Raw genomic sequence first — 27084 nt, 5'->3', positions numbered from 1 at the left:
ATTCAGTGATGGTAATGCCATTGAACAGCAAGGGGGCGATGGTTGGATTCTCTCCTGTTGGAGATGGTCATTGCCTGGCACTCTGTGTGTGGTGTGAATGTTACTTGTCACTGGTCAGCCCCGAGCCTGGATATTGTCCAGGTCTTGCTGCATTTGGTCACGGGGCCGCGTCAGTGTCTGAGGAGTTGTGAATGGTGCTGAACATGGTGCAATTTAGCCATGATCGTATTCAACGGTGGAGCAGGATCAAGGGGCCAAGTGAACTTATCCCCTCCCATTTCTCTGCTTGATGACACTGCTGAGTCTCATGGAGACTCTGTGATCTAGGGACCTCCTCTCGAGCGGTTATTACAGGAAGAGAGAGGACAACGAACAGATTGACCAAGCAGAATTTATTACCGGTCCGGTTCCCCCACCACACACACACACACAATGGCCGTTCAGTCTCCTGGCTCAACTCAGCTCGGACTCGGGCGTCCCATTGACCGCAGAGGCCCAGTCAAGGGTCACTCGTGCCATCTCCAGGGCCCCCTCCTTGGTTGCATTTCCTCCAATGAACCCGTTGGCGTGGACAAACACGCAGCCTGCAATCCCACTGGCAGCAGAGAGTTGGTCGTCCCTCAACCCACGCCAGCTCTCCATCAACGACAGTCTGAAAGAGACACAGGCACACCAAGTTACAGACAGGAGTATCATCCAGACTGGAATCAGATCGAGGGCAGGATTATCTATAACATACGTTGCCCAGGAGTGAGTTACAGACTGGAATCTAATCGAGGGGTTCGGGGTGGTTTATATATAGAATAACAGATACCGGGAGTGAGTTACAGACAGGAATCTAATCGAGGGGCTCGGGGTGGTTTATATATAGAATAACAGATACCCGGGAATGAGTTACAGACTGGAATCTAATCGAGGGGTTCGGAGTGGTTTATATATAGAATAACAGATACCCGGGAGTGAGTTACAGACTGGAATCTAATCGAGGGGTTCGGGGGTTTTATATATAGAATAACAGATACCCGGGAGTGAGTTACAGACTGGAATCTAATCGAGGGGTTCGGGGGGGTTTATATATAGAATAACAGATACCCGGGAGTGAGTTACAGACTGGAATCTAATCGAGGGGTTCGGGGGTTTTATATATAGAATAACAGATACCCGGGAGTGAGTTACAGACTGGAATCTAATCGAGGGGTTCGGGGGGGTTTATATATAGAATAACAGATACCCGGGAGTGAGTTACAGACTGGAATCTAATGGAGGGGTTCGGGGTGGTTTATATATAGAATAACAGATACCCGGGAGTGAGTTACAGACTGGAATCTAATCGAGGGGTTCGGGGGGTATTATATATAGAATAATAGATACCTGGGAGTGAGATACGGACTGGAATCTAATCGAGGGGTTCGGGGGGGTTTATATATAGAATAACAGATACCCGGGACTGAGTTACAGACTGGAATATAATCGAGGGGTTCAGGGTGGTTTATGTATAGAATAACAGATACCCGGGAGTGAGTTACAGACTGGAATCTAATCGAGGGGTTCGGGGGGGTTTATATATAGAATAACAGATACCCGGGATTGAGTTACAGACTGGAATCTAATCGAGGGGCTCGGGGGGGTTTATATATAGAATAACAGATACCCGGGAATGAGTTACAGACTGGAATCTAAACGAGTGGTTCGGGGGGTATTATATATAGAATAATAGATACCTGGAAGTGAGATACAGACTGGAATCTAATCGAGGGGTTCGGGGGGGGTTTATATATAGAATAACAGATACCCGGGAATGAGTTACAGACTGGAATCTAATCGAGGGGTTCGGAGGGTTTATATATAGAATAACAGATACCCGGGAGTGAGTTACAGACTGGAATCTAATCGAGGGGTTCGGGTGGGTTTATATATAGAATAACAGATACCCGGGAGTGAGTTACAGACTGGAATCTAATCGAGGGGTTCGGGGGGGTTTATATATAGAATAACAGATACCTGGGAGTGAGTTACAGACTGGAATCTAATAGAGGGGTTCGGGGTGGTTTATATATAGAATAACAGATACCCGGGAATGAGTTACAGGCTGGAATCTAATCGAGGGGTTCGGAGGGGTTTATATATAGAATAACAGATACCCGGGAGTGAGTTACAGACTGGAATCTAATCGAGGGGTTCGGGGGGGGTTTATATATAGAATAACAGATACCCGGGAGTGAGTTACAGACTGGAATCTAAACGAGTGGTTCGGGGGGGTTTATATATAGAATAATAGATACCCGGGAGTGAGTTACAGACTGGAATCTAAACGAGTGGTTCGGGGGGGTTTATATATAGAATAATAGATACCCGGGAGTGAGACACAGACTGGAATCTAATCGAGGGGTTCGGGGGGGTTTATATATAGAATAACAGATACCCGGGAATGAGTTACAGACTGGAATCTAATCGAGGGGTTCGGAGGGTTTATATATAGAATAACAGATACCCGGGAAAGAGTTACAGACTGGAATCTAATCGAGGGGTTCGGAGGGTTTATATATAGAATAACAGATACCCGGGAGTGAGTTACAGACTGGAATCTAATCGAGGGGTTCGGGGGGGGTTTATATATAGAATAACAGATACCCGGGAGTGAGTTACAGACTGGAATCTAAACGAGTGGTTCGGGGGGGTTTATATATAGAATAACAGATACCCGGGAGTGAGACACAGACTGGAATCTAATCGAGGGGTTCGGGGGGGTTTATATATAGAATAACAGATACCCGGGAATGAGTTACAGACTGGAATCTAATCGAGGGGTTCGGAGGGTTTATATATAGAATAACAGATACCCGGGAATGAGTTACAGACTGGAATCTAATCGAGGGGTTCGGAGGGTTTATATATAGAATAACAGATACCCGGGAGTGAGTTACAGACTGGAATCTAATCGAGGGGTTCGGAGGGTTTATATATAGAATAACAGATACCCGGGAGTGAGTTACAGACTGGAATCTAATCGAGGGGCTCCGGGTGTTTTATATATAGAATAACAGATACCCGGGAGTGAGTTACAGACTGGAATCTAATCGAGGGGTTCGGGGGGGTTTACATATAGAATAATAGATACCTGGGAGTGAGATACAGACTGGAATCTAATCGAGGGGTTCGGGGTGGTTTATATATAGAATAACAGATACCCGGGAGTGAGATACAGACTGGAATCTAATCGAGGGGTTCGGTGGGGGGGTGGGTTTACATATAGAATAACAGATACCGGGAGTGAGTTACAGACTGGAATCTAACCGAGGGGTTCAGGGGGTTTATGTATAGAATAACAGATACCCGGGAGTGAGTTACAGATTGGAATCTAATCAAGGGGTTCGGAGTGGTTTATGTATAGAATAACAGATACCCGGGAGTGAGTTACAGACTGGAATCTAATCGAGGGGTTCGGGGTGGTTTATATATAGAATAACAGATACCCGGGAGTGAGTTACAGACTGGAATCTAATCGAGGGGTTCGGGGTGGTTTATATATAGAATAACAGATACCCGGGAGTGAGTTACAGACTGGAATCTAATCGAGGGGTTCGGGGTGGTTTATATATAGAATAACAGATATCCAGAAGTGAGTTACAGACTGGAATCTAATCGAGGGGTTCGCGGGTGTTTATATTATAGAATAACAGATACCCGGGAGTGAGATACAGACTGGAGTCTAATTGAGTGGTTCGGGGGTGTTTATATATAGAATAACAGATACCCAGAGTGAGCTACAGACTGGAATCTAATCAAGGGGTTTGGGGGGGTTTATATATAGAATAACAGATACCCGGGAGTGAGTTACAGACTGGAATCTAATCGAGGGGTTCAGGGGGGTTTATATATAGAATAACAGATACCCGGGAGTGAGTTACAGACTGGAATCTAATCGAGGGGTTCGAGGTGGTTTATATATAGAATAACAGATACCCGGGAGTGAGGTACAGACTGGAATCTAATCGAGGGGTTCGAGGTGGTTTATATATAGTATAACAGATACCCGGGAGTGAGTTACAGACTGGAATCTAATCGAGGGGTTCGGAGGGTTTATATATAGAATAACAGATACCCGGGAATGAGTTACAGACTGGAATCTAATCGAGGGGTTCGGAGGGTTTATGTATAGAATAACAGATACCCGGGAGTGAGTTACAGACTGGAATCTAATCGAGGGGTTCGGGATGGTTTATATATAGAATAACAGATACCCGGGAGTGAGTTACAGACTGGAATCTAATCGAGGGGTTCGGGGGGGTTTATATATAGAATAACAGATACCCGGGAGTGAGTTACAGACTGGAATCTAATCGAGGGGTTCGGGGGGGTTTATATACAGAATAACAGATACCCGGGAGTGAGTTACAGACTGGAATCTAATCGAGGGGTTCAGGGCGGTTTATATATAGAATAACAGATGCCCGGGAGTGAGGTACAGACTGGATTCGAGGGGGTTTGGGGGGGCTGGGATGTGGAAGATTTACAGTCAATGCTTCCCGGGTTAAACTCCCGAGGTGATGAATGGCCCTCTGGTGCCGCTGACACCCACCTGTTTTGGAAAGTGGCCAGTCCCTGAGGTACACACTGAACTCTCCACTGGTCTCGCTGGTCTGGGTACAACACAAACTTAATGGGCTTGTCCACCCGCAGCTCCTTCTCCAGCTCAAACAGGTGCTCCTTCCAGGGGCAGCCTCCCTTCGCCAGTACAATTATCTCCCCGCTCGGATCCTCCTGAGAGAGAGAGACAGAGAGAGAGAGAGAGAGGGTGAAGCGGGGGGACCGAGGGTGAAGCGGGGGGACAGGGACCGAGGGACGAGGGGGGGTGAAAGGGACCGAGGGACGAGAGGGGGGGACAGGGACCGAGCTCGGGGTCAGGGACGGGGTCAGGGATGGAGCGCGGGCTCAGTGTCCGAACTCAGGGTCGGGACTCGGGTCTCCCTCTCCGCGCCCCGTTGACCCCTTGCCCTCCCTGCGCTCTCACCTCGTAGCGGCCCCGGACTGCCCCCTCGATCAGGGCCCGAGCTGGGAGCCAGGACCTGTGATAATATCCCAGTCGGTCCAGGAACTCCGAGCCCACCAGCTGCAGGGCCCGGGCGAATCCAACCTAGAGCAAGAGGAGGAGCCGGGGTCAGTCACGCTGCTCCCAGAGGGGATCACAGCTCCCAGGCTGGAAACCCCCCCACCCTCAGGAATCAGGCACAAATTACCCATCCCTAACTGCCCCCTCGAGAAGGTGGGGGAGGGGGGAAGGGGGGGGGTGGTGAGCCGCCTTCTTCAGCCGCTGCAGTCCCCGTGTGTGGTGTAGGTACACCCACGGCGCTGTTAGGGAGGGAGTTCCAGGATTTTGTCCCCGTGTGTGGTGTAGGTACACCCACGGCGCTGTTAGGGAGGATTTTGACCCGGCGACAGCGAAGGAACGGCCGATACGTTCCCAAGTCGGGAGGGTGAGCGGCTCGGGAGGGGGAACTCGCCGCTCTGAAAAAAGTCAGCCGTTCACCACTTTCCTCTGCTCTGCGTCCCTGAAGCAACGACCTTATCCACACGGGGGTCGAACGTTGCGAAAGTCTATCGTGCAGCACAAAAAAATAACTGCCCTTCGGAAGTCCAGGTACACTGCATCCGCCACACTATCCCTCATCAGCCCCCTCCGCTGCTTGCGGCAAGGCAGAGCGAGGCCACTCGTACATGGGAACCGGGAGCAGGAGGAGGCCATTCTGCCCCTCGAGCCTGCTGTAAGATCACGGCTGATCGGATTGTGGCCTCAACTGCGCTTTCCACCTACCCCCCCCCCACCCCCCACCCCAAGGGCTCCCTCGTCGGACAAGAATCTGTCCACCTCGGCCTTAAAAACATTCGTGGGCTCTGCCTCCCCAGCTCCCTGGGGAAGACTCACCGGCCTCCGTGAGACAGAGCAGCGGCGACCAGACCGGGAATACGCCTCCCCTCTCCCCACCCACCCCCCCCTCACCTCCAGCCGTGTGCTCGCCCCCCCACCCCCCCACCGCTCCCCTCTCACCTCCGTGTCCTGACACTCAGCGTTCCAGGTAGGATTGAGGCGAGCCACCCTAGAGCTCAGGTTGGTGGTCACGTTGTACCGGGGCTCTGCGTCACACTGGGAAATTCCATTATCAATGGCATCAATCTCCTCCACAAAGTTTTCGTATAGCTACAAGAATAGAGGGAGAGAGAGAGAGGGGCAGGGAGAGAGAGAGAGAGAGAGGGGCAGGGAGAGAGAGAGAGAGAGAGAGAGGGGCAGGGAGAGAGAGAGAGAGAGAGAGGGGCAGAGAGAGAGAGGGGCAGAGAGAGAGAAAGAGAGAGACAGGGAGAGAGAGACAGAGAAAGAGAGAGACAGGGAGAGAGAGAGAAAAGGACAGAGAGAGAGAGAAAGGGACAGAGAGAGAGAGAAAGGGACAGAGAGAGAGAGAAAGGGACAGAGAGTGACACAGAGAGAAAGACACACAGAGAGTGAGAGAAACACAGAGAGAGACAGAGAAGCAGAGACAGAGTCAGAAAGAGCAAGAGAGAGAGGGAGAGAGAGAAACAAAGAGGGAGAGATAGAGCAAAGACAGACAGAGAGAGAAAGACAGAAAGAGAGAGGAAGACAGAGACAGAAAGAGTGTCAGGGAGAGAGAGACAGAGAGGGAGAGACAGAGAGAGAGACAGAGGGACAGAGACAGAGACAGAGAGAGACAGAGACAGAGAGAGACAGAGAGAAAGAGAGACAGAGAGAGAGAGAGAGAGACAGAGAGAGAGAGAGGGAGAGAGAGACAGAGGGAGAGAGAGACAGAGAGAGAGAAAAAGCCAGAGAGAGACAGAAATACACAGAAATAGAGAGGGAGCAGCAGAGTGAGAGAGAGAGAGAGAGAGACAGACAGACAGAAATATAAAAAGAGAGAGAGACAGAGAAAAGTGTAGACAGATAGACAGCAAGAGGCACAGAGAGTCAGAGACTCTCAGAGAGAGACAGACAGACAGAGAAATATAAATACAGAGAGATACAGCAGAGAGAGAGATACAGAGAGAGAGAGTAATAGACAGAAGGGCAGATAGAAAAACACAGCAGAGAGAGAGAGAGAGGTGGACGGGCAGAGAGGGAAATAAAGAAATGGGGAGAGGCAGAGAGAGGGGATGGGCAGAGAGTGAAATAGAGAGATGGGGAGAGGCAGAGAGAGAGACAGACAGACAGAGAAATATAAATACAGAGAGATACAGAGAGAGAGAAACAGACAGACAGAGGGGCAGATAGAAAAACACAGCAGAGAAAGAGAGAGAGAGAGAGGTGGATGGGCAGAGAGGGAAATAGAGAGATGGGGAGAGGCAGAGAGAGAGACAGACAGACAGAGAAATATAAATACAGAGAGATACAGAGAGAGAGAAACAGACAGACAGAGGGGCAGATAGAAAAACACAGCAGAGAAAGAGAGAGAGAGAGAGGTGGATGGGCAGAGAGGGAAATAGAGAGATGGGGAGAGGCAGAGAGAGAGAGACAGACAGACAGGGAAATATAAATACAGAGATAGAGAGAGAGAGAAACAGACAGACAGAGGGGCAGATAGAAAAACACAGCAGAGAGAGAGAGAGAGAGAGAAACAGACAGAGGGGCAGATAGAAAAACAGAGCAGAGAGAGAGAGAGAGAAACAGACAGAGGGGCAGATAGAAAAACACAGCAGAGAGAGAGAGAGAGAGAGGTGGACGGGCAGAGAGGGAAATAGAGAGATGGGGAGAGGCAGAGAGAGAAGTGGACGGGCAGAGAGGGAAATAGAGAGATGGGGAGAGGCAGAGAGAGAGGTGGATGGGCAGAGAGTGAAATAGAGAGATGGGGAGAGAGAGAGAGAGAGAGGTGGATGGGCAGAGAGGGAAATAGAGAGATGGGGAGATGCAGAGAGAGAGAGAGAGAGAGGGGGAGAGAGGGACGGGCAGACAGACAAAGGTTAGAAAGGGTCAGGCCCTGGACCTTCACATCGGACCCATCATTGCCCTCAGACACGACCCTCCATCCTTTAACCACCCCCCCCGCCCCACACCCAGCCGCCGACCGTGCCTCTCGCAGCACCTCCCTGCAGCGCTCCCCCTCCCAGAGGCTGACCCACCTTGTCCTGTAGGACGTCCAGTCGCCGGTCAGTCCAGTCGGTCTGAAGCAGCTGGGCCAGGATCCTCCTCCCGAAATGATGGTAAACCAGCCCCGCGCTGCTCAGCTTGGTGACCCATCCACTGCCCGGTCTCAGGCTGGACATGCTCTCTGAGAAGGACCTGCAGGAGCAGAACAGAAAAGGTGAGTGTCTGAGGGGGGGCCGGGAACAGCAGGAGACCCCTCAACCCCTTACCCAGGGACAGGAGGAGGCCATTCAGCCCCTCCATCCGGTTATACTGCAAAGGGAAGGACCCATTCAGCCACTATATCTGTTCTGTCATTCCAGTACATCATCTGCATCTTACCTCCATCCACCCACCATGGATTCAGGAGCGTCGGTATCCAGCACAGCTCGATCAATGGGGTCCTGAAATCTCACACTGACCCCCCCCACCACCCCGGCACATACAGCTTTTTGGGGAAGGGTTCCAGATTTACACCCTCCCCCCTCTTTGAGGGAAGGAACTGTCGTCCATGGAACTGACACACAGGCAGCCTCTCCTCTCACTCCCTGTTTTCTCAATCAGCCTCTCACACCCTCAAGCACCACTGACAGGCAGAGAGCCTCACATCTTCAAACACCACTGACAGGCAGAGAGCCTCACACCTTCAAACACCACTGACAGGCAGAGAGCCTCACATCTTCAAACACCACTGACAGGCAGAGAGCCTCACATCTTCAAACACCACTGCCAGGCAGAGAGCCTCACATCGTCAAACACCACTGACAGGCAGAGAGCCTCACATCTTCAAACACCACTGACAGGCAGAGAGCCTCACATCTTCAAACACCACTGACAGGCAGAGAGAGACTCACATCTTCAAACACCACTGACAGACAGAGAGCCTCACATCTTCAAACACCACTGACAGGCAGAGAGAGCCTCTCACACCTTCAAACACCACTGACAGGCAGAGAGAGCCTCTCACACCTTCAAACACCACTGACAGGCAGAGAGAGCCTCTCACAACTTCAAACACCATTGACAGGCAGAGAGAGCCTCACACATCTTCAAACACCACTAACAGGCAGAGAGAGCCTCACACCTTCAAACACCACTGACAGGCAGAGAGAGCCTCACACGTTCAAACACTGACAGGCAGAGAGAGCCTCACACCTTCAAACACAACTGACAGGCAGAAAGAGACTCGCATCTACAAACACCACTGACAGGCAGAGAGCCTCACATCTTCAAACACCACTGACAGGCAGAAAGAGACTCACATCTTCAAACACCACTGACAGACAGAGAGCCTCACATCTTCAAACACCACTGACAGGCAGAGAGCCTCACATCTTCAAACACCACAGACAGGCAGAGAGCCTCACATCTTCAAACACCACTGACAGGGCAGAGAGCCTCACATCTTCAAACACCACTGACAGGCAGAGAGCCTCACATCTTCAAACACCACTGACAGGCAGAGAGCCTCACATCTTCAAACACCACTGACAGGCAGAAAGAGACTCACATCTTCAAACACCACTGACAGGCAGAGAGCCTCACATTTTCAAACACCACTGACAGGCAGAGAGCCTCACATCTTCAAACACCACTGACAGGCAGAGAGCCTCACATGTTCAAACACCACTGACAGGCAGAGACAGCCTCTCACATCTTCAAACACAGCTGACAGGCAGAGAGCCTCACATCTTCAAACACCACTGACAATCAGAGAGAGCCTCACATCTACAAACACCACTGACAGGCAGAAAGCATCTCACATCTTCAAACACCACTGACAGGCAGAGAGAGCCTCACACATCTTCAAACACCACTGACAGGCAGAGAGAGCCTCACACATATTCAAACACCACTGACAGGCAGAAAGCCTCACTTCTTCAAACACCGCTGACAGGCAGAAAGCCTCACATCTTCAAACACCACTGACAGGCAGAGAGCTTCTCACATCTTCAAACACCACTGACAGGCAGAGAGCCTCACATCTTCAAACAACACTGACAGGCAGAGACAGCCTCTCACATCTTCAAACACAGCTGACAGGCAGAGAGAGCCTCTCACACCTTCAAACACCACTGACAGGCAGAAAGCCTCACATCTTCAAACACCACTGACAATCAGAGAGAGCCTCACATCTACAAACACCACTGACAGGCAGAGAGAGCCTCTCACACCTTCAAACACCACTGACAGGCAGAGAGAGCCTCACATCTACAAACACCACTGACAGGCAGAAAGCCTCTCACATCTTCAAACACCACTGACAGGCAGAGAGAGCCTCACATCTTCAAACACCACTGACAGGCAGAGAGAGCCTCACATCTACAAACACCACTGACAGGCAGAAAGCCTCTCACATCTTCAAACACCACTGACAGGCAGAGAGAGCCTCACACATCTTCAAACACCACTGACAGGCAGAAAGCCTCACATCTTCAAACACCACTGACAGGCAGAGAGCCTCTCACATCTTCAAACACCACTGACAGGCAGAGAGCCTCACATCTTCAAACACCACTGACAGGCAGAGACAGCCTCTCACATCTTCAAACACACATAACAGGCAGAGAGAGCCTCTCACACCTTCAAACACCACTGACAGTCAGAGAGCCTCACATCTTCAAACAGCACTGACAGGCAGAGAGAGCCTCACATCTTCAAACACCACTGACAGGCAGAGAGAGCCTCACATCTACAAACACCACTGACAGGCAGAAAGCCTCTCACATCTTCAAACACCACTGACAGGCAGAGAGAGCCTCACACATCTTCAAACACCACTGACAGGCAGAGAGAGCCTCACACATCTTCAAACACCACTGACAGGCAGACAGCCTCACATCTTCAAACACCACTGACAGGCAGAAAGCCTCACATCTTCAAACACCACTGACAGGCAGAGAGTCTCTCACATATTCAAACACCACTGACAGACAGAGAGAGACTCACATCTTCAAACAGCACTGACAGGCAGAGAGCCTTTCACATCTTAAAACACCACTGACAGGCAGAGAGCCTCACACCTTCAAACACTACTGACAGGCAGAGAGTCTCTCACATCTTCAAACACCACTGACAGGCAGAGAGAGCCTCACACCTTCAAACACCACTGACAGGCAGAGAGAGCCTCTCACATCTTCAAACACCACTGACAGGCAGAGGGAGCCTCATACCTTCAAACACCACTGACAGGCAGAGACCTTCTCACATCTTCAAACACCACTCACAGGCAGAGAGCCTCTCACATCTTCAAACACCACTGACAGGCAGAGAGAGCCTCTCACATCTTCAAACACCACTGACAGGCAGAGAGAGCCTCACACGTTCAAACACTGACAGGCAGAGAGAGCCTCACACCTTCAAACACAACTGACAGGCAGAAAGAGCCTCACATCTTCAAACACCACTGACAGGCAGAGAGCCTCACATCTTCAAACACCACTGACAGGCAGAGAGCCTCACATCTTCAAACACCACTGACAGGCAGAGAGCCTCACATCTTCAAACACCACTGACAGGCAGAGAGCCTCACATCTTCAAACACCACTGACAGGCAGAGACAGCCTCTCACATCTTCAAACACAGCTGACAGGCAGAGAGCCTCGCATCTTCAAACACCACTGACAATCAGAGAGAGCCTCTCACATCTTCAAACACCACTGACAGGCAGAGAGAGCCTAACATCTACAAACACCACTGACAGGCAGAGAGAGCCTCTCACATCTACAAACAACACTGACAGGCAGAAAGCCTCTCACATCTTCAAACACCACTGACAGGCAGAAAGAGACTCACATCTTCAAACACCACTGACAGGCAGAGAGCCTCACATCTTCAAACACCACTGACAGGCAGAGAGCCTCACATCTTCAAACACCACTGACAGGCAGAGACAGCCTCTCACATCTTCAAACACAGCTGACAGGCAGAGAGAGCCTCTCACACCTTCAAACACCACTGACAGGCAGAGAGCCTCACATCTTCAAACACCACTGACAGGCAGAGAGCCTCACATCTTCAAACACAGCTGACAGGCAGAGACAGCCTCTCACACCTTCAAACACCACTGACAGGCAGAGAGCCTCACATCTTCAAACACCACTGACAATCAGAGAGAGCCTCACATCTACAAACACCACTGACAGGCAGAGAGAGCCTCTCACATCTTCAAACAAAGCTGACAGGCAGGGAGAGCCTCTCACACCTTCAAACACAGCTGACAGGCAGAGAGCCTCACATCTTCAAACACCACTGACAATCAGAGAGAGCCTCACATCTACAAACACCACTGACAGGCAGAGAGAGCCTCACATCTACAAACACCACTGACAGGCAGAAAGCCTCTCACATCTTCAAACACCACTGACAGGCAGAAAGCCTCACATCTTCAAACACCACTGACAGGCAGAGAGCCTCTCACATCTTCAAACACCACTGACAGGCAGAGAGCCTCACATCTTCAAACAACACTGACAGGCAGAGACAGCCTCTCACATCTTCAAACACAGCTAACAGGCAGAGAGAGCCTCTCACACCTTCAAACACCACTGACAGGCAGAGAGCCTCACATCTTCAGACACCACTGACAGGCAGAGAGCCTCACATCTTCAGACACCACTGACAGGCAGAGAGCCTCACATCTTCAAACACCACTGACAGGCAGAGAGCCTCACATCTTCAAACACCACTGACAGGCAGAGAGCCTCACATCTTCAAACACCACTGACAGGCAGGGAGCCTCACATCTTCAAACACCACTGACAGGCAGAGACAGCCTCTCACATCTTCAAACACAGCTGACAATCAGAGAGAGCCTCACATCTACAAACACCACTGACAGGCAGAGAGATCCTCTCACACCTTCAAACACCACTGACAGGCAGAGAGAGCCTCACATCTACAAACACCACTGACAGGCAGAAAGCCTCTCACATCTTCAAACACCACTGACAGGCAGAGAGAGCCTCACACATCTTCAAACACCACTGACAGGCAGAGAGAGCCTCACACATCTTCAAACACCACTGACAGGCAGAAAGCCTCACATCTTCAAACACCACTGACAGGCAGAAAGCCTCACATCTTCAAACACCACTGACAGGCAGAGAGCCTCTCACATCTTCAAACACCACTGACAGGCAGAGAGCCTCACATCTTCAAACACCACTGACAGGCAGAGACAGCCTCTCACATCTTCAAACACAGCTAACAGGCAGAGAGAGCCTCTCACACATTCAAACACCACTGACAGGCAGAGAGCCTCAGATCTTCAAACACCACTGACAGGCAGAGAGAGCCTCACATCTTCAAACACCACTGACAGGGAGACAGCCTCACATCTTCAAACACCACTGACAGGCAGAAAGCCTCACATCTTCAAACACCACTGACAGGCAGAGAGTCTCTCACATCTTCAAACACCACTGACAGACAGAGAGAGACTCACATCTTCAAACACCACTGACAGGCAGAGAGCCTCTCACATCTTAAAACACCACTGACAGGCAGAGAGCCTCACACCTTCAAACACCACTGACAGGCAGAGAGTCTCTCACATCTTCAAACACCACTGACAGGCAGAGAGAGCCTCATACCTTCAAACACCACTGACAGGCAGAGAGAGCCTCTCACATCTTCAAACACCACTGACAGGCAGAGAGAGCCTCATACCTTCTAACACCACTGACAGGCAGAGACCTTCTCACATCTTCAAACACCACTCACAGGCAGAGAGCCTCTCACATCTTCAAACACCACTGACAGGCAGAGAGAGCCTCTCACATCTTCAAACACCACTGACAGGCAGAGAGAGCCTCACACGTTCAAACACTGACAGGCAGAGAGAGCCTCACACCTTCAAACACAACTGACAGGCAGAAAGAGACTCACATCTACAAACACCACTGACAGGCAGAGAGCCTCACATCTTCAAACACCACTGACAGGCAGAAAGAGACTCACATCTTCAAACACCACTGACAGACAGAGAGCCTCACATCTTCAAACACCACTGACAGGCAGAGAGCCTCACATCTTCAAACACCACTGACAGGCAGAGAGCCTCACATCTTCAAACACCACTGACAGGCAGAGAGCCTCACATCTTCAAACACCACTGACAGGCAGAGAGCCTCACATCTTCAAACACCACTGACAGGCAGAGACAGCCTCTCACATCTTCAAACACAGCTGACAGGCAGAGAGCCTCACATCTTCAAACACCACTGACAATCAGAGAGAGCCTCTCACATCTTCAAACACCACTGACAGGCAGAGAGAGCCTCACATCTACAAACACCACTGACAGGCAGAGAGAGCCTCTCACATCTACAAACACCACTGACAGGCAGAAAGCCTCTCACATCTTCAAACACCACTGACAGGCAGAAAGAGACTCACATCTTCAAACACCACTGACAGGCAGAGAGCCTCACATCTTCAAACACCACTGACAGGCAGAGAGCCTCACATCTTCAAACAGCACTGACAGGCAGAGAGCCTCACATCTTCAAACACCACTGACAGGCAGAGACAGCCTCTCACATCTTCAAACACCACTGACAGGCAGAGACAGCCTGTCACATCTTCAAACACCACTGACAGGCAGAGAGCCTCACATCTTCAAACACCACTGACAGGCAGAGAGCCTCACATCTTCAAACACAACTGACAATCAGAGAGAGCCTCACATCTACAAACACCACTGACAGGCAGAGAGAGCCTCACACATCTTCAAACACCACTGACAGGCAGAGAGAGCCTCACACATCTTCAAACACCACTGACAGGCAGAAAGCCTCACATCTTCAAACACCACTGACAGGCAGAAAGCCTCACATCTTCAAACACCACTGACAGGCAGAGAGCCTCTCACATCTTCAAACACCACTGACAGGCAGAGAGCCTCACATCTTCAAACACCACTGACAGGCAGAGACAGCCTCTCACATCTTCAAACACAGCTAACAGGCAGAGAGAGCCTCTCACACCTTCAAACACCACTGACAGGCAGAGAGCCTCACATCTTCAAACACCACTGACAGGCAGAGAGAGCCTCACATCTTCAAACACCACTGACAGGGAGACAGCCTCACATCTTCAAACACCACTGACAGGCAGAAAGCCTCACATCTTCAAACACCACTGACAGGCAGAGAGTCTCTCACATCTTCAAACACCACTGACAGACAGAGAGAGACTCACATCTTCAAACACCACTGACAGGCAGAGAGCCTCTCACATCTTAAAACACCACTGACAGGCAGAGGGCCTCACACCTTCAAACACCACTGACAGGCAGAGAGTCTCTCACATCTTCAAACACCACTGACAGGCAGAGAGAGCCTCACACCTTCAAACACCACTGACAGGCAGAGAGAGCCTCTCACATCTTCAAACACCACTGACAGGCAGAGAGAGCCTCATACCTTCAAACACCACTGACAGGCAGAGACCCTCTCACATCTTCAAACACCACTCACAGGCAGAGAGCCTCTCACATCTTCAAACACCACTGACAGGCAGAGAGCCTCACATCTTCAAACACCATTGACAGGCAGAGAGTCTCTCACATCTTCAAACACCACTGACAGACAGAGAGAGACTCACATCTTCAAACACCACTGACAGGCAGAGAGCCTCTCACACCTTCAAACACCACTGACAAGCAGAGAGAGCCTCACACCATCAAACACCACGGACAGGCAGAAAGCCTCTCACATCTTCAAACACCACTGACAGGCAGAGAGAGCCTCTCACATCTTCAAACACCACTGACAGGCAGAGAGAGCCTCACATCTACAAACACCACTGACAGGCAGAGAGAGCCTCTCACATCTACAAACACCACTGACAGGCAGAAAGCCTCTCACATCTTCAAACACCACTGACAGGCAGAAAGAGACTCACATCTTCAAACACCACTGACAGGCAGAGAGCCTCACATCTTCAAACACCACTGACAGGCAGAGAGAGCCTCACACCTTCAAACACCACTGACAGGCAGAGAGAGCCTCTCACACCTTCAAACACCACTGACAGGCAGAAAGAGCCTCTCACATCTTCAAACACCACTGACAGGCAGAGAGAGCCTCACACACCTTCAAACACCACTGACAGGCAGAGAGAGCCTCACACCTTCAAACACCACTGACAGGCAGCGAGCCTCACATCTTCAAACACCGCTGACAGGCAGAGAGAGCCTCACACCTTCAAACACCACTGACAGGCAGCGAGCCTCACATCTTCAAACACCGCTGACAGGCAGAGAGAGCCTCACACCTTCAAACACCACTGACAGGCAGAGAGAGCCTCTCACACCTTCAAACACCACTGACAGGCAGAGAGAGCCTCTCACACCTTCAAACACCACTGACAGGCAGAGAGCCTCTCACATCTTAAAACACCACTGACAGGCAGAGAGAGCCTCACCTCTGATGATGGTCATAGCGGTGTTTCGCAGGATCGTAAACCCCACCCACATCCACCACCACGTCACACTCTGCCAGCACTTTAGGGTCACGAGTCCGAACGATCTCTGCATCCTGGAACACAGACAGAGTAATCTTACACTGAACAGTGACCCTGTACAGTTACACAGTGAGTTTACCCTTAACCTGAATAAACAGTAACTCTGTATAGTTACACAGTGAGTGACCCTTACCCTGAATAAACAGTGCCTCTGTACAGTTACACAGTGAGTGATCTTTACCCTGAATAAACAGTGACCCTGTACAGTTACACTGTGAGTGACCCTTACCCCGAATAAACTGTGACTCTGTACTGTTACACAGTGAGCGACCCTTACCCTGAATAAACAGTGACTCTGTACAGTTACACAGTGAGTGATCCTTACCCTGAATAAACAGTGACTCTGTAAGTTACACTGTGAGTGACCCTTACCCTGAATAAACAGTGCCTCTGTACAGTTACACAGTGAGTGAATTTTACCCTGAATAAACAGTGACTCTGTACAGTTACACAGTGAGTGATCTTTACCCTGAATAAACAGTGACCCTGTACAGTTACACTGTGAGTGACCCTTACCCTGAATAAACAGTGACCCTGTACAGTTACCCTGTGAGTGACCCTTACCCCGAATAAACAGTGACTCTGTAAAGTTACACTGTGAGTGACCCTTACCCCGAATAAACAGTGACTGTACTGTTACACAGTGAGTGACCCTTACCCTGAATAAACAGTGATTCTGTACAGTTACACAGTGTGTGATACTTAGCCTGAATAAACACTGATTCTGTACAGTTACACAGTGAGTGATCCTTACCCTGAATAAACAGTGACTCTGTACAGTTACACAGTGAGTGACCCTTACCCTGAATAAACAGTGATTCTGTACAGTTACACAGTGTGTGATACTTAGCCTGAATAAACAGTGATTCTGTACAGTTACACAGTGAGTGACCCTTACCCTGAATAAACAGGGACTTTGTACAGTTAGACAGTGAGTGACTCTTACCCTGAATAAACAGTGACTCTGTACAGTTAGACAGTGAGTGACTCTTACCCTGAATAAACAGTGATTCTGTACAGTTACACAGTGAGTGACCCTTACCCTGAATAAACAGGGACTCTGTACAGTTAGACAGTGAGTGACTCTTACCCTGAATAAACAGTGATTCTGTACAGTTACACAGTGAGTGACCCTTACCCTGAATAAACAGGGACTCTGTACAGTTAGACAGTGAGTGACTCTTACCCTGAATAAACAGGGACGCTGCACAGTTAGACAGTGAGTGACTCTTACCCTGAATAAACAGTGACCCTGTACAGTTACACAGTGAGTGATCCTTATCCTGAATAAACCGTGACCCTGTACAGTGACACAGTGAGTGAGACTTACCCTGAATAAGCAGTGACTCTGTACAGTTGCACAGTGAGTGAACCTTACCCTGAATAAACAGTGACTCTGTACAGTTACACAGTGAGTGATCCTTACCCTGAATAAACAGTGACTCTGTACAGTTACACAGTGAGTGATCCTTACCCTGAATAAACAGTGACTCTGTACAGTTAGACAGTGAGTGACTCTTACCCTGAATAAACAGTGATTCTGTACAGTTACACAGTGAGTGACCCTTACCCTGAATAAACAGGGACTCTGTACAGTTAGACAGTGAGTGACTCTTACCCTGAATAAACAGTGACCCTGTACAGTGACACAGTGAGCAATCCTTACCCTGAATAAACAGTGACTCTGTACAGTTACAGAGTGAGTGATCCTTACCCTGAATAAACAGTGACTCTGTACAGTTAGACAGTGAGTGACTCTTACCCTGAATAAACAGTGACTCTGTACAGTTATACAGTGAGTGAACCTTACCCTGAATAAACAGTGACTCTGTACAGTGACACAGTGAGTGACCCTTACCCTGAATAAACAGTGACCCTGTACAGTTACACAGTGAGTGATCCTTATCCTGAATAAACCGTGACCCTGTACAGTGACACAGTGAGTGAGACTTACCCTGAATAAGCAGTGACTCTGTACAGTTGAACAGTGAGTGAACCTTACCCTGAATAAACAGTGACTCTGTACAGTTACACAGTGAGTGATCCTTACCTTGAATAAACAGTGACTCTGTACAGTTACACAGTGAGTGATCCTTACCCTGAATAAACAGTGACTCTGTACAGTTACACAGTGAGTGATCCTTACCCTGAATAAACAGTGACTCTGTACAGTTAGACAGTGAGTGACTCTTACCCTGAATAAACAGTGACTCTGTACAGTTATACAGTGAGTGACCCTTACCCTGAATAAACAGTGACTCTGTACAGTGACACAGTGAGTGACCCTTACCCTGAATAAACAGTGACCCTGTACAATTACACAGTGAGTGATCCTTATCCTGAATAAACCGTGACCCTGTACAGTGACACAGTGAGTGAGACTTACCCTGAATAAGCAGTGACTCTGTACAGTTGCACAGTGAGTGAACCTTACCCTGAATAAACAGTGACTCTGTACAGTTACACTGTGAGTGACCCTTACCCCGAATAAACTGTGACTCTGTACAGTTACACAGTGAGTGATCCTTACCCTCCTGAATAAACAGTGACTCTGTACAGTTGCACAGTGAGTGAACCTTACCCTGAATAAACAGTGACTCTGTACAGTTGCACAGTGAGTGATCCTTACCCTGAATAAACAGTGACTCTGTACAGTTACACAGTGAGTGACCCTTACCCTGAATAAACAGTGACTCTGTACAGTTACACTGTGAGTGACCCTTACCCTGAATAAACAGTGACTCTGTACAGTTACACAGTGAGTGATCCTTACCCTGAATAAACTGTGACTCTGTACAGTTACAGTGAGCAATCCTTACCCTGAATAAACAGTGACTCTGTACAGTTACACTGTGAGTGACCCTTACCCTGAATAAACAGTGACTCTGTACAGTTACACAGTGAGTGATCCTTACCCTGAATAAACTGTGACTCTGTACAGTTACACAGTGAGTGATCCTTACCCTGAATAAACAGTGACTCTGTACAGTTACAGAGTGAGTGATCTTTACCCTGAATAAACAGTGACTCTGTACAGTTACACAGTGAGTGATCCTTACCCTGAATAAACAGTGACTCTGTACAGTTACACAGTGAGTGATCCTTACCCTGAATAAACAGTGACTCTGTACAGTTACACAGTGAGTGATCCTTACCCTGAATAAACAGTGACTCTGTACAGTTACACAGTGAGTGAACCTTACCCTGAATAAACTGTGACTCTGTACAGTTACACAGTGAGTGATCCTTACCCTGAATAAACAGTGACTCTGTACAGTTAGACAGTGAGTGACTCTTACCCTGAATAAACAGTGACTCTGTACAGTTACACAGTGAGTGAACCTTACCCTGAATAAACAGGGACTTCTGTTACTGGGGAGGAGGGGGATGGAGGGGGAGTGGTAGGTTTGGGGGGGAGGGGAATGGAGGGGAGGGGTAGGTTTGGGGGGAGGGGAATGGAGGGGAGGGGTAGGGTGGGGGGGTCTGGGGAGGGTGAGGGGGTGGGGCAGGGGCTGGGGGAGAGTGAGGGGGGTGGGGTAGGGTTGGGACTGAGGATGAGGATGGGGTGGGGGTTAGGGTGCGGGTGGGGGTGAGGGTTAGGGTGGGGGTGGGGGTGGGGGTGGGTGTGGGGGTGGGGGTTAGGGTGGGGGTGGGGGTTAGGGTGGGTGTGGGGGTGGGGGTTAGGGTGGGGGTGGGGGTTAGGGTGGGTGTGGGGGTGGGGGTTAGGGTGGGGGTGGGGGTGGGGGTGGGGGTTAGGGTGGGGGTTAGGGTGGGTGTGGGGGTGGGGGTTAGGGTGGGGGTGGGGGTTAGGGTGGGGGTTAGGGTGGGTGTGGGGGTGGGGGTGGGTGTGGGGATGGGGGTTAGGGTGGGTGTGGGGGTGGGGGTTAGGGTGGGTGTGGGGGTGGGAGTTAGGGTGGGTGTGGGGGTGGGGGTTAGGGTGGGGGTGGGGGTGGGGGTGGGGGTTAGGGTGGGGGTTAGGGTGGGTGTGGGGGTGGGGGTGGGTGTGGGGATGGGGGTTAGGGTGGGTGTGGGGGTGGGGGTTAGGGTGGGTGTGGGGGTGGGGGTTAGGGTGGGTGTGGGGGTTAGGGTGGGGGTGGGTGTGGGGGTGGGGGTGGGGGTTAGGGTGGGTGTGGGGGTGGGGGTTAGGGTGGGTGTGGGGGTGCTGGTGACGGTAGGGTTGGGACTGCGGGTGAGGATGAGGTTGGGGGTAAGGGTGAGGGTGGGGGTGGGGTATGGATGAGGGTAGGTGTGAGGGTGGGGGAGGGTTGGGGATGAGGTTGAGGATGAGTATGGGGGTAAGGGTGAGGGTGGGGGTGGGGTATGGATGAGGGTAGGTGTGAGGGTGGGGGAGGATTGAGGCTGAGTTTGGGGGTGGGGGTATGGGTGAGGGTAGGTGTGAGGGGGAGGGTGGGGGTAGGGTTGGTGCTGAGGTTGAGGATGAGTATGGGGGTAGGGGTAAGGGTGAGGGTAGGTCTGAGGGTGGGAGTAGGTGTGAGGATGAGGGTAGGGGTATGGGTGTGGGTAGGTGTGAGGGTGAGGGGTGAGGTTGGGTGTAGGGTTGGTGCTGAGGGTGAGTACGGGGGTAAGTGTGAGGGTGGGGGTAGGGTTGGGGATGAGGCTGAGGCTGAGGTTGGGGATTAACACCCGGGGCCCTGCCCTCCGCCGACAGAGGGAACCCGCGCGCCCCCAGGGCTCCCACTTCCTCCGAACCAAATGAGTGCCAGCCATTCACTGGTACATTCCTCGGGGCAGAGCACAGACCGATCCGGGGACTGGGGTGGGGGTATTGGGGGGGGGGGGGGGGGGTGGTCGATCCGCCTGGTTTAAAAGTCCCTGGTTGGGGTTGGGGGGGTGGGGAAAGGGGGTGTCGCTGATCCGCGCTCTCCTCACGGGCAGTATGAATTGTTGTTGGAGTCCTGACCTGCTGAGTCCCAGAACAGAAGCTTCGACACGTCTCCCTTTTGTGGGGGTGGATGATTTACCTGATATTCGGGCAGCCGCCGGAGCAGGAAACAGGCCAGCGCCTCGTCGCAGTGGAAGGTCCCGTCGTGGGTGCCGATCCTGAGCCGCTTCAGCCCGGCCATGATGTTTTTGGTGGCGGGGTGGGGGGAGGAAACCGGAACCGGAACCCTAGTCCGGGGCTGCGGGTGGCGGCCGGAAGGTTGGAGAGGGGGGAGAGAGAGAGAGAGATGGAGGTGACGCGGCCATCTTTGCTCCTGGCACAGCCACGCTAGCCTCCCTCTCCCAACGAGGGGTGCCGCCATCTTTGGTACTGGCGCGGGCTGGGGGCTACTCTCGCGCGTTCATGGTCGGGAGGTGGGGGGTTGTGGGGGGTGGGGGTTGGCCATCTTTCAGACTGGCACCGGCTCCCTGCCTGCAGTGGGTGCCGCCGCCATGTTTGATGCTGGCGGCCCCATACATTTCACTCATTCATTCATTCATTCATTCCCAGAGATTCACTCAAAAAATCTGGAGGGAGGAAAGGGAGAGGGAGAGAGGGGAGAGGGAGAGAGGAAATGGACCATAAGACCTAGGAGCAGCAATGAGGCCGTTCGGCCCATCGAGTCCGCTCCGCCATTCAATCACGGCTGATGAGTTTCTCCCGCCTTCTCCCCGTAACCTTTGATCCCCCTTACCCATCGAGAACCGATCTATCTCGCTCTTAAATACACTCAATGACCCGGCCTCCACTGCCTTCTGTGGCAATGAGTTCCATAGATTCACCACTCTCTGGCTAAAGAGGTTTCTCCTCATCTCTGTTCTAAAAGGTCTTCCCTTTACTCTGAGGCTGTGCCCTCGGGTCCTAGTCTCTCCTACTAATGGAAACATCTTCCCCACGTCCACTCTATCCAGGCCTTTCAGTATTCTGTAAGTTTCAATCAGATCCCACCTCATCCTTCTAAACTCCATCGAGTAAAGACCCAGAATCCTTGAACGTTCCTCATATGTTAAGCCTTTCATTCCTGGGACCGTTCTCGTGAACCTCCTCTGGACCCTCTCCAGGGCCAGCACATCCTTCCTGAGATACAGGGCCCAAAATTGCTCGCAATATTCTAAATGTGGTCTGACCAGAGCCTTATAAAGCCTCAGCAGCACATCCCTGCTTTTATATTCTAGTCCTCTCGAAATAAATGCCAACATTGCATTTGCCTTCCTAACTACCGACTCAACCTGCAAGTTAACCTTAAGAGAATCCTGGACTAGGCCTCCCAAGTCCCTCTGCACTCCACAGATTTCTGAATTCTCTCCCCATTTAGAAAATAGTCTATACCTCTATTCTTTCTACCAAAGTGCATGACCTCACACTTCCCCACCTTGTATTCCATCTGCCACGTCTTTGCCCATTCTCCTAACCTGTCCAAATCCTACTGCGGCCTCCCCGCCTCCTCAATACTACCTGTCCCTCCACCTATCTTTGTATCATCTGCAAACTTAGCCAGGATGCCCTCAGTTCCTTCATCTAGATCATTAATGTATAAAGTGAAAAGTTGTGGTCCTAACACTGACCCCTGTGGAACTCCACTAGTCACCGGCCGCCATCCTGAGAAGGACCCCCTTATCCCCACTCTCTGCCTCCTGCCAGACAGCCAATCTTCTATCCATACTAGTACCTTGCCTCTAACACCATGGGCTCTTATCTTCCTGAGCAGCCTCCTGTGCGGCACCTTGTCAAAGGCCTTCTGGAAGTCCAAGTAGATAACACGCATTGGCTCTCCTTTGTCTAACCTACTCGTTACCTCCTCAAAGAATTCTAACAGATTTGTCAGTCTTGACCTCCCCTTGATGAAACCATGCTGACTTTGCCCTATTTTATCATGCACTTCCAAGTATTCTGACTCCCACACAGTCCCCAGGGGGAGAGACTCCCACACAGACCCCAGTCCCCAGGGGGAGAGACTCCCACACAGTCCCCAGGGGGAGAGACTCCCACACAGTCCCCAGGGAGAGAGACTCCCACACAGTCCCCAGGGGGAGAGACTCCCTCACAGTCCCCAGGGGGAGAGACTCCCACACAGTCCCCAGACCCCAGGGGGAGAGACTCCCTCACAGTCCCCAGGGGGAGAGACTCCCACACAGTCCCCAGGGGGAGAGACTCCCACACAGTCCCCAGTCCCCAGGGGGAGAGACTCCCTCACAGTCCCCAGGGGGAGAGACTCCCACACAGACCCCAGTCCCCAAGGGGAGAGACTCCCACACAGTCCCCAGGGAAAGAGACACCGACACAGTCCCCAGTCCCCAAGGGGAGAGACTCCCACACAGTCCCCAGGGGGAGAGACACTGACACAGTCCCCAGTCCCCAGGGGGAGAGACTCCCACACAGTCCCCAGTCCCCAGGGGGAGAGACTCCCACACAATCACCAGGGGGAGAGACTCCCACAGAGTCCCCAGGGGGAGAGACTCCCACACAGTCCCCAGGGGGAGAGACTCCCACACAGTCCCCAGGGGGAGAGACTCCCACACAGTCACCAGTCCCAAGGGGGAGAGACTCCCACACAGTCCCCAGGGGGAGAGACTCCCACACAGTCCCCAGTCCCCAGGGGGAGAGACTCCCACACAGTCCCCAGTCCCCAGGGTGAGAGACTCCCACACAGTCCCCAGGGTGAGAGACTCCCACACAGTCCCCAGTCCCCAGGGGGAGAGACTCCCTCACAGTCCCCAGGGGGAGAGACTCCCACACAGTCCCCAGGGGGAGAGACTCCCACACAGTCCCCAGGGGGAGAGACTCCCACACAGTCCCCAGGTGGAGAGACTCCCACACAGTCCCCACTCCCCAGGGGGAGAGACTCCCACATAGTCCCCAGTCCCCAAGGGGAGAGACTTCCACACAGTCCACATGGGGAGAGACTCCCACACAGTCCCCAGTCGCCAGGGGGAGAGACTCCCACACAGTCCCCAGTCCCCAGGGGGAGAGACTCCCACACAGTCCACAGTCCCCAGGGGGAGAGACTCCCACACAGTCCCCAGGGGGAGAGACTCCCACACAGTCCCCAGTCCCCAGGGGGAGAGACTCCCACACAGTCCCCAGTCCCCAGGGGGAGAGACTCCCACACAGTCCCCAGGGAGAGAGTCTCCCACACAGACCCCAGTCCCCAGGGGGAGAGACTCACACACAGTCCCCAGGGGGAGAGACTCCCACACAGTCCCCAGGGGGAGAGACACCGACACAGTCCCCAGTCCCCAGGGGGAGAGACTCCCACACGGTCCCAAGTCGCCAGGGGGAGAGACTCCCACACAGTCCCCAGTCCCCAAGGGGAGAGACTCCCACACAGTCACCAGTCCCAAGGGGGAGAGACTCCCACACAGTCCCCAGGGAGAGAGACTCCCACACAGTCCCCAGTCCCCAGGGGGAGAGACTCACACACTGTCCCCAGGGGGAGAGACTCCCACAGAGTCCCCAGGGGGAGAGACTCCCACACAGTCCCCAGTCCCCAGGGGTAGAGACTCCCACACAGTCCCCAGTCCCCAGGGGGAGAGACTCACACACACTCCCCAGGGGGAGAGACTCCCACACAGTCCCCAGTCCCCAGGGGGAGAGACTCACACACACTCCCCAGGGGGAGAGACTCCCACACAGTCACCAGTCCCAAGGGGGAGAGACTCCCACACAGTCCCCAGTGGGAGAGACTCCCACACAGTCCCCAGGGGGAGAGACTCCCACACAGTCCCCAGGGGAAGAGACTCCACACAGTCCCCACTCCCCAGGGGGAGAGACTCCCACACAGTCCCCAGGGGAAGAGACTCCCACACAGTCCCCACTCCCCAGGGGGAGAGACTCCCACATAGTCCCCAGTCCCCAAGGGGAGAGACTTCCACACAGTCCCCAGGGGGAGAGACTCCCACACAGTCCCCAGTCCCCAAGGGGAGAGACTCCCACACAGTCCCCAGGGGCAGAGACTCCCACACAGTCCCCAGGGGGAGAGACTCCCACACAGTCCCCAGTCCCCAAGGGGAGAGACTTCCACACAGTCCACATGGGGAGAGACACCCAAACAGTCCCCAGTCCCCAGGAGGAGAGACTTCCACACAGTCCCCAGGGGGAGAGACTCCCACACAGTCCCCAGTCCCCAGGGGGAGAGACTCCCACACAGTCCCCAGGGGGAGAGACTCCCACACAGTCCCCATTCCCCAGGGGGAGAGACTCCCACACAGTCCCCAGGGGGAGAGACTCCCACACAGTCCCCAGGGGGAGAGACTCCCACACAGTCCCCAGGGGCAGAGACTCCCACACAGTCCCCAGGGGGAGAGACTCCCACACAGTCCCCAGGGGGAGAGACTCCCACACAGTCCCCAGGGGGAGAGACTCCCACACAGTCCCCAGTCCCCAGGGGGAGAGACTCCCTCACAGTCCCCAGTCCCCAGGGGGAGAGACTCCCACACAGTCCCCAGGGGGAGAGACTCCCACACAGTCCCCAGGGGGAGAGACTCCCACACATTCCCGAAGGGGAGAGACTCCCCAACAGTCCCCAGGGGGAGAGACTCCCACACAGTCCCCAGTCCCCAGGGGGAGAGACTCCCACAAAGTCCCCACTCCCCAGGGGGAGAGACTCCCACACAGTCCCCAGGGGGAGAGACTCCCTCACAGTCCCCAGGGGGAGAGACTCCCACACAGTCCCCAGGGGGAGAGTCTCCCACACAGTCCCCAGGGGGAGAGACTCCCACACAGTCCCCAGGGGGAGAGACTCCCACACAGTCCCCAGTCCCCAGGGGGAGAGACTCCCACACAGTCCCCAGTCCCCAGGGGGAGAGACTCCCTCACAGTCCCCAGTCCCCAGGGGGAGAGACTCCCACACAGTCCCCAGGGGTAGAGACTCCCTAACTGTCCCCAGGGGGAGAGACTCCCTCACAGTCCCCAGTCCCCAGGGGGAGAGACTCCCACACAGTCCCCAGGGGGAGAGACTCCCACACAGTCCCCAGGGGGAGAGACTCCCACACAGTCCCCAGTCCCCAGGGGTAGAGACTCCCACACATTCCCCAGGGGGAGAGACTCCCACACATTCCCCAGGGGGAGAGACTCCCACACAGTCCCCAGGGGAAGAGACTCCCACACAGTCCCCAGTCCCCAGGGGGAGAGACTCCCACACAGTCCCCAGGGGGAGAGACCCCCACACAGTCTCCAGGGGGAGAGACTCCCACATAGTCCCCAGGGGGAGAGACTCCCACACAGTCCCCAGGGGGAGAGACTCACACACAGTCCCCAGGGGGAGAGACTCCCTCACAGTCCCCAGTCCCCAGGGGGAGAGACTCCCACACAGTCCCCAGGGGGAGAGACTCCCACACAGACCCCAGTCCCCAAGGGGAGAGACTCCCACACAATCCCCAGGGGGAGAGACTCCCACACAGACCCCAGTCCCCAGGGGGAGAGACTCCCACACAGTCCCCAGGGGGAGAGACTCCCACACAGTCCCCAGGGGGAGAGACTCCCACACAGT

At 52.8% G+C, this 27084-nt stretch overlaps 1 protein-coding gene across 2 annotated transcripts; it reads right to left on the bottom strand.

Moving 5' to 3' along the window:
* Nucleotides 1-375: 375 nt before the first annotated feature.
* Nucleotides 376-21882, bottom strand: myg1 (myg1 exonuclease). Of its 2 annotated transcripts, XM_041182515.1 has the most exons (7): nt 21637-21874; nt 16556-16668; nt 8122-8281; nt 6047-6196; nt 5012-5134; nt 4580-4761; nt 376-652 (listed from the first exon to the last, which is right to left on the bottom strand). In XM_041182515.1, exons 1-7 carry the CDS (start codon nt 21736-21738, stop codon nt 454-456), a joined length of 1029 nt encoding a protein of 342 aa, XP_041038449.1. In that variant the 5' UTR covers nt 21739-21874; the 3' UTR covers nt 376-453. The 2 variants fall into 2 exon arrangements, with proteins under 2 accessions (XP_041038449.1, XP_041038450.1); XM_041182516.1 differs by lacking the exon at nt 5012-5134 and having other exon boundaries at nt 21637-21882.
* Nucleotides 21883-27084: the final 5202 nt, after the last annotated feature.

This window comes from Carcharodon carcharias (assembly GCF_017639515.1).
Source record: "Carcharodon carcharias isolate sCarCar2 chromosome X unlocalized genomic scaffold, sCarCar2.pri SUPER_X_unloc_6, whole genome shotgun sequence".
NCBI lineage: Eukaryota > Metazoa > Chordata > Chondrichthyes > Lamniformes > Lamnidae > Carcharodon > Carcharodon carcharias.
Note: the sequence above shows the minus strand (reverse complement) of the source record. Positions and strands in the feature narration are given on the sequence as shown.